This window comes from Molothrus ater, chromosome 4 (genome assembly GCF_012460135.2).
Source record: "Molothrus ater isolate BHLD 08-10-18 breed brown headed cowbird chromosome 4, BPBGC_Mater_1.1, whole genome shotgun sequence".
Lineage (NCBI taxonomy): Eukaryota > Metazoa > Chordata > Aves > Passeriformes > Icteridae > Molothrus > Molothrus ater.
Genome location: NC_050481.2, coordinates 14554798 through 14571764, shown reverse-complemented (window position 1 = coordinate 14571764; position 16967 = coordinate 14554798). Strand labels below are relative to the sequence as shown.

Here is a 16967-nt window from a genome sequence, read left to right as displayed (position 1 = left end):
AATACTATTGTTTATTACTTAAAGGTCTTTTCCAGCCGGCTGGTGTTTTTAATGGTCTGTTGAAACAGCTGCTAAAAACCCAGCTGAATGTTCAAGCTAAAAAATTATTGACTGGATTCCCTCAGAAGAAAATGCTACATAATAAATGCAAATAAAAATGCATAAAAGTTAATGGCATTTCAAAATACTTTGCAGTTAAAGTTTAAATGAAAAATAAAATTTAACCATATGTATACCTCAAATTGCTTGTGCCTTACACAAGCTATTTTCCCTTAAAATTTATGAAATCACGGTTAGTAGAAAATTCTACAGAAAAATAAGAGGATACACTTTTGCTGTATTTATGTTTTCTCCAGGTTTTCAGATTTTTTTCTTTCTTTTTTTTTCTCAAAAAGATAGGAACAATGATAATATAAACCATATAAGCTCCAGTAACTGAAAATAATAGTGCAATTTAAAACCCTACTAGTATGAGTTCTTAAACAGAAAATAGAAAGCTGGGCAAAAAGCTGAACTACTATATCTTATTACTGGTCATCTTAATTAACCTATTTTTCAGATTATTGAAATATTTCAGTGTATAAAAAATAAGGGTATCTGCCAGTGAAGCCTACAAATCACACCCAGCATCTTGTGCACCAAGTGTCTTACATATGTAAATGTATGCGGACCCAAGACTCGGATTTCACAGGCAGCCTCTGCAGACAGAATGATGAACTGTGTAATTTGCAAGGTGAAATCTATTTTATGTCCCTTCCAGATCCAAAGGGTCCCTCAGCAAGCTGCTCCTCACTGCTGTGGGATACCAATGCTGGGAAGTCTTGGCAGTGTTTCACAGGGGAGCTGAGGCAGGGAAGGATTCCAGCCCTGCATGGTGCTGATCTTTCCACACATTTTTGTCCCCTCTGCACATATGGCACATCCCATGGCACAAGAGGAACCTTCTCTGAACATGCAGAACGGGGCGGGATGCCTGGCCACTAGGTCCCATCCCAGGTGTGAGGACCAATCTGCCCAGGAAAGAGGGGTGGCAGTCACCCCAAGTGACACCACATAAAACATTCCCACTCTCCAGGCTCCGGCACACGGGAGTGACACCAGGAGGCTCTGTGCCACCCCGGTGGCAATGCGGGACACATCCCAGGGGCTGCTGCCTTACAGGATGCAGCTGGTGGTGGAATAAGACCCCATGCCAAGGTGAGGGACTGGGGGTGTCACTGAGAGAGCCCCCAGTGCCACCATGAGGACAGACACAACTGAGGAACAGCAGCATGAGGCGGGAGCCAAAGGAAAACGTCTCGTGTGAGGGCAAGAGCCTCGCCAAATCCAATCACAGCACATGCTGGAAGAAACTTCCCAAATCCGTGAAGTCGTTCTGGTCCGTAATTAACTGAAAATTAATTACAGAGTCTTGAAAAGAGCATAAACCAAAAATGGGCCAGCATACCTTCATAGTGCAGTTGCTCACTCTGAATCTCTTCCAACAATTAAGCCTAGCATATGTCACTGGAGTTAAAAAAAAGATAACAAAACAACAAACAAAATATGATTCCCAAAAAAAGTTTTGGAGTCCTACTTGCCAAACAGGATATAGCTGTCTGCAGAGCACACACATACCTTCTAGAAATAAGAAGGATGATTTAATGTGATACTTGGCAACTTCAGCTTTGCAGAAATTACAGGTTGGAGATGCTTCTTATAAAATCAAAACAAAAATCGAGACAATAATATAATTAGGTAAATTATTTACTGACTTGATGAATAATTTTCTAAAGATTATTAAAGGATGTAAGAGCTTAGAAAATGCTTCAATTTTTCAACAAACAAAATGAGGAGGTAAACAATAAAACTGCCAAATTATTTTGGCTGATCATTCACAAAAAGGTGCATTTTGTATCACTGAATTACACATATTTTTTACAAGGTGCCTCATCATGGCATGCTGCCACCAGCTAAATTTTTTTTTTTTTAATTTAGGAAAAAAAAAATTAGCATGCTGGAAAGTAGAAGTTATGCCATCAAAACAAAACAGAAAGACTGACAGAGTACAAAAGCACTCTGTTTTACTATTTGAAAAATATTGAGAAAAAGTATCACCAAAAGAGAAAAAGAAACCTTAAGAAAAAAGATCAGTAGATTAATCAGAGATTGTGCAAAAACGTGCTGCAGGAAACATGGAACACTATTTCTGATTTCTAGTTTTACATTATAGAGATTAGTATCTTCAGTAAGAGCCGGAAGACAATCTCAAACTGTGAAATTACAAAATTTGCTTCATAACCCCCCTATTTCAGTAAGTGGGAGGAGCTGGGTGGGGGCAGCCTGGGGTCCTTCACTCCCATCTCTACATGGGGAGGAGGCAAAGGAGAGTCAAGCTCCTTTCCAGCCCATGGGAGACATGACCTCGTTCCATAATGCAACATTCCTTCTAGATCCACTGGAGGTTTAGTGTTTTGGCTTTTTTTCTTTAAATGAGGGGATAAAACATCATAGCTATGTACAAGTAGAAAAGAAATGCCCATGGTTTCAGCAACTTGCAGACTTTCCAACCCTGAGCTATGCTGATGACCATTTTGCATATCATCTTACTCTATTTCTCACAAACCAAGCACATCAGCACCTCTGATACAAACTGGGATTTGTTTTTACATTTGCTTTTCTTTGGAGCGTGAGAGCTGAGCTTGGCCCTACTCCACCAAGAGCACAGTGCAGTGTGTCACAGCTACAGAGAGTACTCTGCTGCAAAGAGAACTTTAAACTAAGTTGCATTTATAAAGTCATTTTTCTCCAGCTCCTTACCATTCATACTACCTAATAACATACTTGCCCATTTTGCCTGCAAGTCCAAGCTAGAAACAGGCAAAAGCCCATTTTTACTGGAGTAAATGTATATGCTTGGCAAAACAGACTGACTACATGAAAGTATGACCCACAATGTGTCTTCATAACATGACCTTACTCATTCTCTTCAAACTAAATATGAAAAAAAAGTTTAGTACCAAACCTTGGCATTTATATGAAAGCACAGTTTTCAAATATGAATTAATATCTGTTTTTGCCATTTCCACCTCTATTTTTTGTGATGATCTCCAACATATCAGAAATGCCCTGCAACAGCACACAGAAGCTCCCAAAACTGAGATGCTGTATTGCTCCTCTGTAGATGCTCAATGCAGAGCTCACCACTGGAGACAGATGGCCTAAGCAGAGAAAAATCCTTAAGCTCCCAGCATTTCCTGCCAGAGCTGGGCTGGCTCAAAGGCTGGAAGGTCCATCAGCATGATTTGGGAGCCCTTGAGGCTCTCTAAACAGCAATGCTGCCTCTGGGCTGACGGTGCTTTACGTCTCTCTGGCAGCCCTCTCCTCTCCCTCCAGCCTGCCCTTCCCTCTCTGACCAAGCAGAAGGCACTGCAGTGCATGGAAATGCAGAGTTGTTCCTCTGCCATCTCATTCATGGCAGTGATGGAAAGACCTCCTTTGTCACATTTTGCCTCCTTTACATGACATAACGGGATCAAATCAGGAGTGAGAATTTCCCTGGAAGTCTCTCTCTGTGATGAAAATCACTGAAACAGCTGAACTGCAAATCTCAACTGTGTGCCAGCTGTACACTGCAGAGGCAGACTTGGCCTTCCAGGTCAAAGAGTCACACACATTAAAGTTGGGAAAAGACCTCTAAAAACATCGAGTCCAACTGCTAACCCAGCACTGCCAAGTCCACCACCAGGCCTTGTCCCCAAGTGCCACATCTGCACATTTTTGAACACTTCCAGGGATGGTAATTCCACCCTGGACAGCCTACTTCAGTGTCTGACCAATCTTTCAATGAAGATATTTCTCCTAAAATCCAATCTAAACCTCACCTGGCACAACCTAAGGCCATTTTCTTTCATGCTGTAGCTTGTTTCATGTGAGGAGAGACCAACTGATCACCACCTTGCTACACCCTCCTTTCAGGCAGTTGTAGAGAGTGATTAGGCTTCCCCTGAGACTCCTTTTCTAAGGAGCCAAACAACCCCAGCTCCCTCAGCCACTCCTCCTCAGACTTGTGCTTCAGACCCTTCACCACCTTCACTGCCCTTCTCTGGACTCACTCCAGCACCTCAATGTCTTTCTTGTAGTGAGGGACCCAAAGCTGCAATAAACATAGGTCACAATTTACGATTTCCAGCAGTCTACCAAGCTCCAACAAAAGAGAGGATTTTTCAATGCATTCCTCATTTACAGCATACCAGTCAGTATTAAAAAAATAAAAAGGCAAAAATAAAAGGCAAAAAAAAAAGAAGCAGTTTCCCTCCTGCCTTGCTTTTCTGCAGAGGACATCATGGGAACACATCCTTTGAAACCCACCGGGACATCACAGGGATGAACTCATGACATTGCAGATAAATGTCCCCTGCTGCTGCTTGCTAGGGTTCTCAAGCCCTGGGTTTGCTGGAGCTCCACTGGCACTGCACAGGGCACATGCAGGGGGTGCCCTACACCAGCTGCCAGCAGGATGCAGCAACATTCCCAGCACTGCAGAGAGCTGACCTCCCTGCTCCACAATGATTTCCAGCACTAGTTTTCTGGGATGAAGGAGATGCTACCATGGAGCTCCTGCTTCATCAAACAAAGGCATTCTGTTTCCCTTGCTAGGTTGAACAGTGCAGATCAAAACCAAGGGAAAGCTGTCACCTCCCCAGCATGCCACAATCTGGCCCTGTTTTCCCTTGGGAAAAGGAAATAAGGGGCCTAGGGTGCAATGTAGTATCTCAAAATTGGGAAGGGGGTTGAAAGAGAGCCTAACTCTCTCTGAAAAAGTAAGGTGTGGCTTGTTTGAGTATTTCTGCCAGGAGACAAGACAGAAAAAAGAAGTCTGGGAGGTAGAAAAAGGCAGCAAGCAGGATCCAGGATTTTGCACACAACCTATGAAAGACAAAGCAGCTCAGTCTGTAGAACTGAACTGAGCTGCCAGAGGAATAGGTCCAGGAGGACAAAAAGTGAATTTTGAGATAGGGAGGAATTAACATGACTGTGTTGCAATTTTCTGTACAGTGAAAACACTCTAAGGGAAGGGTAACCCTGTACATGAGGGAAAGGACCTGCAGCAGCATCCAAACCCCTGTTCACAGACAACATCATAAACACAGGAGTGGTGGAAAAAAGGCATTAGTAATAGCATTTGCTCAGATGATGGTTTGAGACAGTAAATCCACTGAAGCACAGAGAGAAACACATAACCATTACCAAAGAGGGATTAAAACAACAGAGAAAACCTCTTATAAATTTTGTTATCATACTGTTTTCAGTATGCTTTTGACAATTAGTAAGAAAACATTTTTCCTTGTTGTTGTTGATATAGGAACAATGCAGTAACATCATCAAAATTATTGCACATCCTTACAGTCACAGAAAAAAATCAACAAAAATGCTGAATAAGCACCAAAGAAGTTGAGAGGTTTCACTATGTGTGAATTTGCTTTCACGATGGTGTAACACGTTTTCCAGTATTCAGGAGAATGTTCATCAAAAACAAAAAAAAAAACCCAGAAAACCAAAAAACTATGCAGTAGTTGAAACCTTAATATTTTTAGCTTATGGTATTCTACTAAAATTACTGTCATCATAAAACACCCACTTTTCTTTTTTCTGTGCCATAAAATAGGCACCTCCAAACCCCAATATAGAATGACAATAGAGTTTATCAGCTATTAAGCACTTCTTTAGGATAATCCCACCTTAAAACTTCAGAGATTATGCAGCTGCCAGAACTATAAAAAGGCTGCACATTTCCAATGTTTTCACCTAATCAAATTAAGAGACTGAACTATTAATATTCTGCTTACCTCCTAAATTCATTCCAGCTTGCAGACATTTCTGTAATCGACAGGCTGGGCAGTTCTTCCTCCGAATCTTATCAATTATACAGTCGTTCCTTCCCGCACACAGGTAATTGTGCTGGCCTGAATGAACCAAGAATAAAATGCATTATTAGAGGCTGTATTTACATAATTCCAATTTGTTCTTCTCCGCTGTTTTGCACTCATTTTGAGATTCTTATTACTGAAGACACTTCAAATTCCATTCTTTACCCTTTCCAAATGATCTTGGTGAGTTGTCATGGGTGTTTATTATGAGCATCTCTTCTTTTTAATTTGGAAAGGAGTTTTGGTGTCACCCTCAGGAGAGATTGCATTACTTTTTTTTTTTCCTTAAACAGGACTGGAATTTTTCTCCTAGTGAAAAGCAAACAATTGGTTTGAGATTTTTCAGATCTTCTTAGGTGTGCTGTGTCACAGAGCAGTCTAACACCTCTAAGTTTGAGTACATTCTCATGCTCAAGAAGTTCAGGATATAAAGCAGAAATGCACAGCTGAGGTTAACATTCCCCATATACTCTTCTCTCTTCAACCAGGCTTAAATCACAACTATATCATTTAATTTCTGTAAAGCCCCACAGAAGCACTCCTGAAGAGACAGCAGGTATTTAATGCAGAAGGGAACTACAGGGCAACCAGGGAAACAGGCTGGCATTTCAGAACTTGGACTCAAAAAGCATTTTGCTCCATGGGACGAACACAGGTGGAGCAAACCAATGCAGTGTCTCAGGCAAGGGCACTATCACATGGCCTTTTCAAAGCCTGGTGCTTGAATTTGATGTGGAAGAATAAAGGAAGCTGCAAGGGTTGGTGTAGTGTGACAGCAGAAGCAAGAGGAAGTTGTTTTAGGTGCCTTGAACCAGAGGTGGCACACAGGGATCTGGGAGGGACAGAACAAATGTGCAGAAACCCAAGAGATGTGCAAATAAAGTTCCAGCCAAGGACCAAAGCAAATAGCAGCTGTAGGAGAGGAGGGGAAGCCCTGGAAGAAGTCAGGAGCAGAGCTGCACTGGAACGGGCAGGGGCTGATGTGCAGGGAGAGGGAATGAAGACACAGATGCACAAGGGGACAGAGCTGATGTAGGACAAGAGGCATAAAATATGTCTGCCAAGCTATTTTCCACAATACTCATGCTTCTTTGAGAAAGATAAAGAGAATATTCATGGGACACAGGAGACCTGGCTTCTGCTTTGGGCTCTTTCAGGAATTTGCCTTAAAACTTCAGCTAAGTAATTTCCTATCTCTGCACCTCTCTTCCTTTCAGCCTTACAATGTAATCTAGACAGTGAACTGAAACTTGTTCAGTTGATGTTTCTCAAATCTCTTCTGAGCATCTAACACAAAGAAAAACTATCTCATCTGAGTGAGTGAAGTGCTACAGTAGAATCACAAAGGTATCATCATTTAGATAATGCTTTAGGATGTTTAAAGAACAAGCAGATGGGCAAATGAAGGTTTTATTAAGGGACTTTACCTAGCACTGTGACACAGATGAAAAAGAACAAAACTTCAAAATAATTGAAGAATAAGTAACATAAGGCATAAAATCAAGTTGTACAATATAGTGACGGCACCAGGATCTATCAGCTGGCCTTTAAGTAGGCCTGCTAAACAAGAAAAAGATAACATTCTCAGCTAATCACAAAATGAAAACCTGGGTGACACACAATGCTTATTTTGTGATGTGATCTATACAAAAACAAACATGAAAGAGAAGAGTCAATTTAATTCCTCTTTCTATTTTTGCTCTGAACTGACTTGAGCACATCTCCTAAAGAACTACCACTCAGACAGCATGAAAGTAACACAAAAGGAGAAAACAAAAGCATTTACAATTATGATATACAGCATAAAGATGGTTTATATGTCCTTACAAATACTGGCATATACTGCTTTTTCTGGAGGGAGAAGGGAAAAATGGTTATTTTCTGCCAGGAACGCAGGTGCACTTGCTCAGTACTCGTACAATGTCCTTTGTACATCAGATACTGCAATACCATTTTTAGGCTTCCACAGGCGGGTGCAGGCTATTAATAAGACAAGTCAGCTCCAACACTGCAAAATGAACCCCTTTGCAGAACTACCCTGAAGGCAGTTTGTGCTAAAAAAATGTATACCTGGTAAGTCAACATTTTCCACTACTACTTTAAAAATCTAATGGGTTTAATACAAAAGTTCCCGTTTATGCACTCCAGGATAATTACTTGGATTGCATTTTTAAATGTGGTAATGTTTGATTCCAACACTGTCACAATATTTCCTAAGAAATATTCCCACAACAGCAGAATATTCCATAAATCACCCCTCAAATTCTTTCAGTAGTCTGCAATTATTGCTTTGTGACCTATCTACTCTAGATCAAATACTTTCAGAAAACATAACTTAGTAAAGGTTCATCAATTTCTGACTCATGCATCTCTGAGTAGTAATGTATGGTACAAAATCTATAACTAGCTTTTCTAGTAAGCAAGGCAAACAGCAAAAAATCTTCACAATTTTTTTAATTTCTAGATATTCCTTAAAACCACAGCCATCATAAAGTTTACATTAATGAAAGTAACTTGAAAACCCTTTAATAAACCAGAAGATATCAACATTCCAACAAACCCACTATGCAGAGTACAGCTATAAAATAATGAACAGTTTTTCATTTAGCATCTACAATGAAAAAAAAAAGGCTTCGGTCTTTCATGCAATCAAATAAACCAATTTTGTAAAGTAAGCCAGCAAAGCAAAGACCCACCCAACAAAACAGTATGTCCCATCACTAAGGGACATAAGGCTTCACTAAGGCCCCTCACCTTCAGGATCAAACCAAAACCTGACATATCTGAAATTGATGCAGTGCTCTCAGGACCTCCAGGGCTCTTCAGGACCTCAGTGGGGTGGAGGAGGCCATCCTGAAGAGAGGCTTGATGTTTTTGTGCTGCGAGATCTCCAACTCTTTCAAGAGATTTATTGATCTGCCTTGTGCAGTTTGTGTTTAGCTTAATCCAGCTGTTCTTTTTATCCCGTTCAATCACCCACAAGTGGGCTGGAAAGTGACAGAGCAGATATTGAATTCTCATCTCCCATGTGCTAAACGCATTAAGATGAAAGTAATTTTTACTTATGCTATCATTAAGAGCACTTAAAGCAGCTAATTCCTGTTCCATCTGAAATACAAAGGTACCAAAGATACAAGGAAAATTTTCCTGTTCTAAATAAATAACAAATGGGTAACACACAGCTACACAGTAAGAAGAAAGTGAGATCTTTTCTCTTAGCAGTAGAGATAGAGGAATATCGAAGTTCGCATTTTCCAGGTTATTGTGCCACCACATACCACAGAATGACACAACCGAATGTACACACAAAAAGATTTGAATGTTTCCAACCCTCTCACCTCCAAAGATTCTGTAGTTCCCTGCTTTTACAGGCTTGCAAAAGAAAACAAAAGAAGTATTCATGAAATTCAGTCTTCCCTCTTACTGAGTTTTCCTGAATAAGCAAAATTCAGCAATAAAGAAGGGGAGGAGAAAAAGCTGTTCTTATTTGGCCTAGGAATTACTGCCAAAATAAGGCTACAGCAGAAGTTGTGCCTTTCCCCATTTTAAAACTCCACTACAGTGATTGAGTCACCAGTCCCCAAAATCGACTTGCTAAGATGAACTCATGTATGTGTGCAGAGCACTGCTGCACTCCAAGGGCTGCCATACTTCCCAACAGGTAAGGCTGCAAAAGGAACGAGATGTAGATATTTCTTGTCAGTATTATTTCTGTTCCTGTCTAGGGCAAAATTAGAAAATCACAGAAATTTCTGAAACGTTCCACGTGTTTCATCTTCCTCCTAAAAAAAAAAAATCCCTCCAGTTTTTTGAAGTCTAAGTAAGGAATTGCAAGTCATTAATGAGTATTCTACATTTTTGTTCTCTGGTTAAAATAGCAACTACTATGATCAAATGTTAAATTTTGTAAGGAGAAAGCGTGCTGGAAGAGGACCCAAAGACTGTTTAATTCAAGCCCACTCATGGAAGCATGATAAGACTAACTTCACAGTTCAGGCAGGTTTTTAGTTTTCTTTCTATTTGTATTAAAATCTCCTGAGGAAAGGTATTCTGCAACTTCCCTCCAACCTACAAGCCCTGTGTGATTAGGCACCCCTGAAGTTGTGTTTTTTCCCTTCACATTTCCCCCAAACAGGAATATTTTGCAACAGGAAGAGATACTCATAGTCCCCCCATAGACATTCAGAGTAATAGATCACCACCTTCTCACAACAATCTGCTGCCTATCAAAAGATTTATGTTCTCCATCTCTTTGCTGGGCTAAACAAATCCAGTTCTCTCAATCTCTCCTCGCAGGTCATGTTTCCTGAATCTGTCGTCAATTCCTCCTATTCTCCTCCAGCCTCTTTCCTAAAACAGGGCACATTTTTCTTGCTGAGTTTCACCATCACTAAGGCCAATAAAATGGTTATTTCCTGCATCTTGCACACACAGCAGCCCTGCTAATGCAATCCTGGACCAGAGCTGGCTTTTGGCAATGGCATTAGGTTGTTGACTCACGCTCACTTGTGTGTCACTAACAACCAGCTCCTCTCCTGGGGCACTGCTGCCTTCCACATGTTCTTTCCTGCTTTTACCTGGGCAGGCAGCTCTCTTTATTCTCTTCTAGATCCACACACACACACACACACATTCACTGAGAGAGGCAAAGAAAAATCCAAAATCCACTCAGGGTCTGACGTCTGAAACAGGAATGTGCCTTGGGTCCCAAGACTGAGGAAGCCTCACAAAGGGACAGCAAAGTGAGAAAACAGGAGCAGTAGCTGAGGACCAAATGAAGCAGAAGTAGCTTGAAAAGCTCAGCTTTTAAATAGTGTCTTACTGAGGCACATCAAAATGCATATAAAATGTCCCAATTTCCCTTCTTCCTCCACAATGAGAATTAATACTTTGACTCAGAAAATTGCAGGCAGAGTTGTCTTCTCCCTGCAGGCAGCCAGAAAGCCGAGCCTTCTTCCAGGGTTTGAGGAGAGAGGAGCTGGAAGCCACCTCCAGCCCTGCCTTGCAGATCTGCATGTTAAGAGCTAGGCTCCCTTTTGCAGCTTCTGGGCTGGAATAAGTGCTTCATTTCTGGAATATTTCCCAACTGGGAAGATTATCTCCCCAGCAGCGATACATATAAAAGCCTTATGGAATAAATAACATTTATTTCTTAACACTCTCCTTCCCCTTTACCCACCAGCCTGTCAGACTGCACAAGCTCAGCCTGTGCATCCCTTCCAACCTGAGCCACAGACCTTCCCTGCTAAAGACAAAGCAAACATGCTGCAGAAAATCATCAGGATTTTCTAAAGGAAGTCTCTCATCTGAGGAATATCTAGTCAGCAAACAGAACTTAACACCAGGTTTTTCTGCTTTCTGGGATAGCTCTAATGAAGGGTTTTGCCTTCTACACCAAAGAATCACAAAATGTGCATATCCCAACCTCTCATTTGTGCTCACTGAGCTATGTGATGTGTTCCTTCAAACCAGCTCCGAAATCCCCCCAAGTTTTGCCTCTGTATCCATATAAGCTCCTTCAATTACTAAAAATGAACTATTTCTACCTTTTGATGGCCATTATACAAATAAAATTGCTGCCAAGACTTGCCACAATGGTTTTCCACATCCAGAAAAGGATTTCCTGTTTGACAGGAGTCGTATCACACTATCAAGGGACAAACTGCATATACCTGAGGTTTTCACTTCACCATCTGCAGCAGGCAGGTACTCTCAAATAGATCAACATGATAAGTATGATGACGAATCTCTTTTCAAATTTCAGTTTCACAACATCCCTATTTCTTGCAATAAAAAAACCCAACAAACCTGCTAGTCAATGGAAATGAGAACTGCATTTTCATTTCAAATGTCCATTTGTTACACAGTTCAGGGCGCTTTTTTTGTTTTGGGTTGGTTTTTTTTTTTTTTTGCCTTTTTTTTTTTTTTTTAAAGCAGTTGACAACTGCCCAGCAACAGCAGCCTATGTTTGCAGTCACTATTTTAGGCTACATCACATGTCAATTACATAACCTTGTTTTACTGCTCTTGAACTGGTTCGAACAACCTGGGAAAGAGATTATGGCAGTCCCTCCCAGCCGGCCATCCATCCCCACACTCCAGCAGGACCTGTCCCCCCAGCACAGCTCCAGTGCCTCTCTCCAGGGCTAGTTACTCATTGCCAGACCCACCTGAGACACTGGATAATTAACTTCCTCAGCTCTGTTTAAACCAGTCCAGTCTGACCACGGTAAACTAATAAACTTGATTCCTCATGCTGAGATTTATGTGTAGCAGAATACGCTTATAAATGCCACAGCCATGGTACAGGACTTAGATATGAAAATTGGCCCTTCATTTTACACAGAGAGTACTCTGGGTTTGCATTTTAGATATTGAATCTCAGGGTTTCCCAAAAATCAGGGTTTATCTCCCTTATTACTGCACAGACCCTATCATTCCCAGACAGCGTGCTTTTCGGCTGCAGACCAAGCCAGTATCTAACAAGATGACAATACTGGTCTATTATTAACATTATTACAGCATGCTTATAGCATAGGTATAATCTAAATCCTTCCCTGAAACAAGAATTTAGAGCTTTCCCTCCTTTATAATAAATTAGAGGCTTAATTAAAATTTGTTATGACTTTGGCAAAATATTCTTCACATCTGGGATATTTCCTGCCTGCTTCTCATTCTAAATTACCTTCTGCTACTTCTAGGTCCCAAGATATCTTTCACTTTCTCCACTCTTTTATATTAACCTGGATTCTTTTTTATCTGCCATTTTAATGATATTTTTCTAAAGTCTCCTTACTTTCTACTCCCCCCTTCTTTTTCTTTTCTTCAATAAAATTTGTTTTCCAACCATTTTTTTTAAGTTACTTTCATCCTCAAGACTTTTACCCCTTTCTTGTTCTGTAACACTTTCTTCAGTCTTCTCATTTATCTTCTAAATGAATTATTTCCTCTGTTCAGCCAATAAATGTGATTTCACAGGGCACATTCATACTGCAGTTAACGGTATGGCTACACCTGATTGAATATACTGAAGCAAAGTACATTTAAATTACTGATGGCAGGGGATAAAAACAAAGCCTCAACAGAATCATTTCCTGCAGGGTCCACAAAACCCAGCAAGGGCTTTTTCAAAAGCAGGGTACACCCACTGGTGCTCACAGAAGAGCTACCAGAGCTTCCTCCAACAGTGACCACACATACAAAGCTGATTCCCCTTTTTTTCCTGGAAGTGGAGCAAGGAGGGTTGCGTCTCCAGATGCTGGAGACATATATGCAAAAATGCAAAACTTTTATTAAAAATGCAAACTTCATATGCAAAACTCTTTGAGTTGTCATTTACACACTCCCTACACACACATCTAAGAGCACAGACTCCAGTGCTCTGCCAATCTTAACATGGAGACTGTCTTCTGCTCCTTCACGTTCTCTGGAAGCTTGCTTTCACACTGGGCTGAGACCAGGATAACAACAACAATTGGAATGGTCTGGTGACCCTGGCAAAGGAGATGAGAAGTTATAAAAATGATTCTCACTCACTATTTTAAGCAGACTGAAAGGGCACCGATGAGAGGGATCAAGGAGAGAGGAAATTTGGCAAGGGAGCGTGGGATGTAGCCCAAAAGAGGCTACTATTTTCTGCAGGAGAAACCATCCAGCAGGGATGAAACCTGCTAATGGCAGCGAGACGAGCGAGCACAAAAATATTTGTGAGCACCTCACATTTAAGGTCCACGTGCACATTTTCGTATGCCGTGCTTAAAAAACACTGCAGAATCTTGAAAGCCCCTCCAAGCCTGTGTGTGGTGCTCCAGCCATCCTGTTATTCAGACAGGCTGAGCCACCAACACAAGATATGCCCCAAACTGGTGCTGAGACCATCCCCAGGACCATTTTTCAGTTCAGCTTGCTGGAAACCTGAAGACAGCCACATATCAGACTACAAGATAATTCCCTTTTCAGGTGGTCAAAGAGATGCTGCATGATGTTAGCGCAGAAGAGGACTAGGAAAAACCTGATATTTGCAAAGCATTTCTGATTCAGTGAAATCACACAGCACTGGAAATCTCTTTTGGATGAAAACCAAGGAAAATTATCTACAAATACTAAAAAAATCCTGTTATTGAGTGAAATAATTTTGTTTCTGTTTTGAAACTAGTTTTCAGCTCAATTACTTTTGATTTTAGATTATAATGGATACAGTGATACAGAGAGTGGAATTAGAGCTTTAGAGGATGTTTTGACAAAATCACGCATCTAATACTTTACAGCATTTTCTCTTGCAGCAAGTTTCCAAATTTTCAGTTTGGTTTAATTTTAACTGAATATTTTTGAAGTCTCTAGATACTGCTATCTGCAGAGGCAGATTTACAAGAGATCATGTTGCATGCGTGCTGGCTAATACTGCTTTCCCATGCTACAAATCTGATAAGGCATTCTTGACATACTACAAATTTCCAGGCACTTTAATGGAAAATCTCAACGTACAAGAAATGGTCTAAAAGGTCTGAAAATACTTTTTTAAATGAGTATAATGCAAAAATCTTAAATTGTAACTGAAATGCCCTTCCATTTTTTGCTGCCATAAAGTGGCCAGCCAGTCTGCTCCACTGATACACGATGTAGTATCCTGCTCTACAAATAGCTCACTGCTTCAACTGGATTTCAGGAAGCACTCGGTGTAAAGTAACATTTGTGTGAAATATCAAGTTCATTTGAGGGAATGTTTGAGAGTGAGGTGTGGGGGGAGCATTCTGGGATATGGAGCACTAGTTGGTAATGTGAGGATTTCTGAATGACTCTGTGGCTCCCTGAGCCAGACTCCTTCAGTGAACACTGTACTGAAACTATTCACCTCTACAAAAGTATTTGTATTTGCAAGTGTACCTGAAGCCTGGTACACTTTATTCATTCCTCCAAACTTCTGTGTTTGCCCCACCATCCTGCTGATACATTAATGTAACAAATTGTCTTTGCAGTAATAACAAAGAGATAACTTCTCATAGGACAAACAGAAAAATCAAGATGCACAGCATTAATTCTGTGGTTTGCACCTCCATTTTAAAATCTGCAATTCCAGGCTGACTCCTTCAATAAGATGCATGCTACTTATAAAAGATATTACTAGAAAAATAGGCTGTTTGTTTCACAAAGTTAAACTTTCCCCAACTCTTGATCTCAGTGAAAATATTCTGTTAATTTTTTTGTTTTTAAAACTAGCTGCCCTTTGGTTTTTGCAAACATTTTGATGTTCAAGTCTGCTGTGTTCTTGCATTTAGCATGCTCAGCAGATCACAAATTTTATTCTGTGTGAATGACACATTATCTTCAAAGCATATTTTTCTCTTGCATTTTTCATGTACAGTTTACTACAGCTCAGTCTGGAAATATGCTAAATTTATAATAATGAATATTATTATGTATAATAGCAACAATTTAAAATATTGCCAGCACATACGTTGACAAATATTTTCCACTAAAACCCTGGTCAATAATAATTTTCTTTTAAAGGCTGCAAGCAATACCATCACAAGAGAGCCTTTTAGCACAGTCCCTTGAGATCCCAAACACAGAAATGTTGACCAAAGTAATATCAGATGCTCACCAAAGTGAACTTAAAAATTCTCTGTATTTGTTTACTGACTTTTTGAGAAGGAGTCTGGTTTATACTTTGAACTATGTACTTGTCTCCCTATTTATTTTCTTCTTTTTCTCTCTCCATTTGTTTATTTTTATCAGGAATCTCAGCTCTCTGTCACCCAGATAAATCTGAAGAAAGAAGAAAGGGGATTAGGGGGCTGTAGAAAAAAGATCTGACAATTATAATGAAATTTCACAGTATGTTTACTGTTAAAATACTATAACAACATAAACCAAAAAGTGTAAATTCAGATATTACACTAATTACAATCATGATTTCCATCTTTAATTGGATGAGCACATCTTTCCAAGTACCATTCCCCAAAGTGGGTGCAGAATTTCTTGGCTGCAGAGCCACAGGTCTCAGTCTCCTCCAACCCTTCCTCCAAAAACCCCTCAACAGGACCAGAAAACAAACACTTCGCCCTTTGCTTACTCATCCACCCTCAAGAGGCTGAGCAAGCATCACACAGCAGCAAAAACACTGATGAAGAACCAAAGCTTTGCCTAGTTACCCCCAAATTTTACTGGAGCTCTTCTCACAAGTAAAACCCCCATGGCCCCCCTCACCCAGGCATGGTGGGTCTGGCACCTCAGCTGTGGCACAAGAATGACCTCTAAGAGAGAAAAAAAGATATTAATAAATCTGTCATGGTGACAGCCACCATGCTGGGTGCTGGATCCATGCCCTCATTTCTGCACCTTTTCCATAGGAATTGCAATTTGCTTTGTCACAGAAATATACACAGGGGTGACCTTTCACACTGGAATCATCCTAGGTCTTGAACAGCTAAAGCCACGGGTGACTTGCTCTGCATCTGACATTTCCAACACATATAAAGTTGCCATTGGGAGTTATAAGCAGACATCTTTTAAAGCACACAAAACTTCTCAGACATATAATTCATATGCCAGAGTGACACCTTGAACGGATCAGACCTTCCTTTTTCTGCAAGGGAAAGGATATTCAGGTAAAACTGAATGTGTCAAATTTCAGCCCCAATAATGGTGGCCACTGAGAACAAAAATGAAAAAGGAGGCATAAGACAATAGAAAAATAATTATCTTGGGACATAAATACATCATAACTCAGGCATAAATATAATTACTTTCAAAGAGCATTTGCCTAACTGCAATAATTGTTATTTCAAAAATTTTTTGCTCAATGAAACCTAAAGACTAATTAATATATAATTTATATCCAAATTCCCCCCTGGATTAGGGTTGCAGCTCCTCCCTGGTATATATCCTCACCCTTTGCATTCAACTAATTTAAAAAGAACAAAATCAGAAAGTCCTCAGTCTATTCCAACTTAACTTCACAAGGAGCACAAGGAGCAGGTCTGGACACAGATTTTTTTTTTTTTTTTTAGAGTTCCTTTTTCATAATTAGAATTCCGGTAGTACTAAGCAGATTGAATT

General features: G+C 40.3%; 1 protein-coding gene across 3 annotated transcripts in view; it reads right to left on the bottom strand.

The window, feature by feature from the left end:
- The window catches only part of NR3C2 (nuclear receptor subfamily 3 group C member 2), a 189954-nt gene that overhangs the window by 44176 nt on the left and 128811 nt on the right, over positions 1-16967 (bottom strand). For all 3 annotated transcript variants that reach the window (XM_036381699.2, XM_054514566.1, XM_036381698.2), the window contains one exon: positions 5829-5945. In XM_036381699.2, the coding sequence (XP_036237592.1) occupies positions 5829-5945 (117 nt within the window). The remainder of the gene's footprint in view (positions 1-5828; positions 5946-16967) is intronic.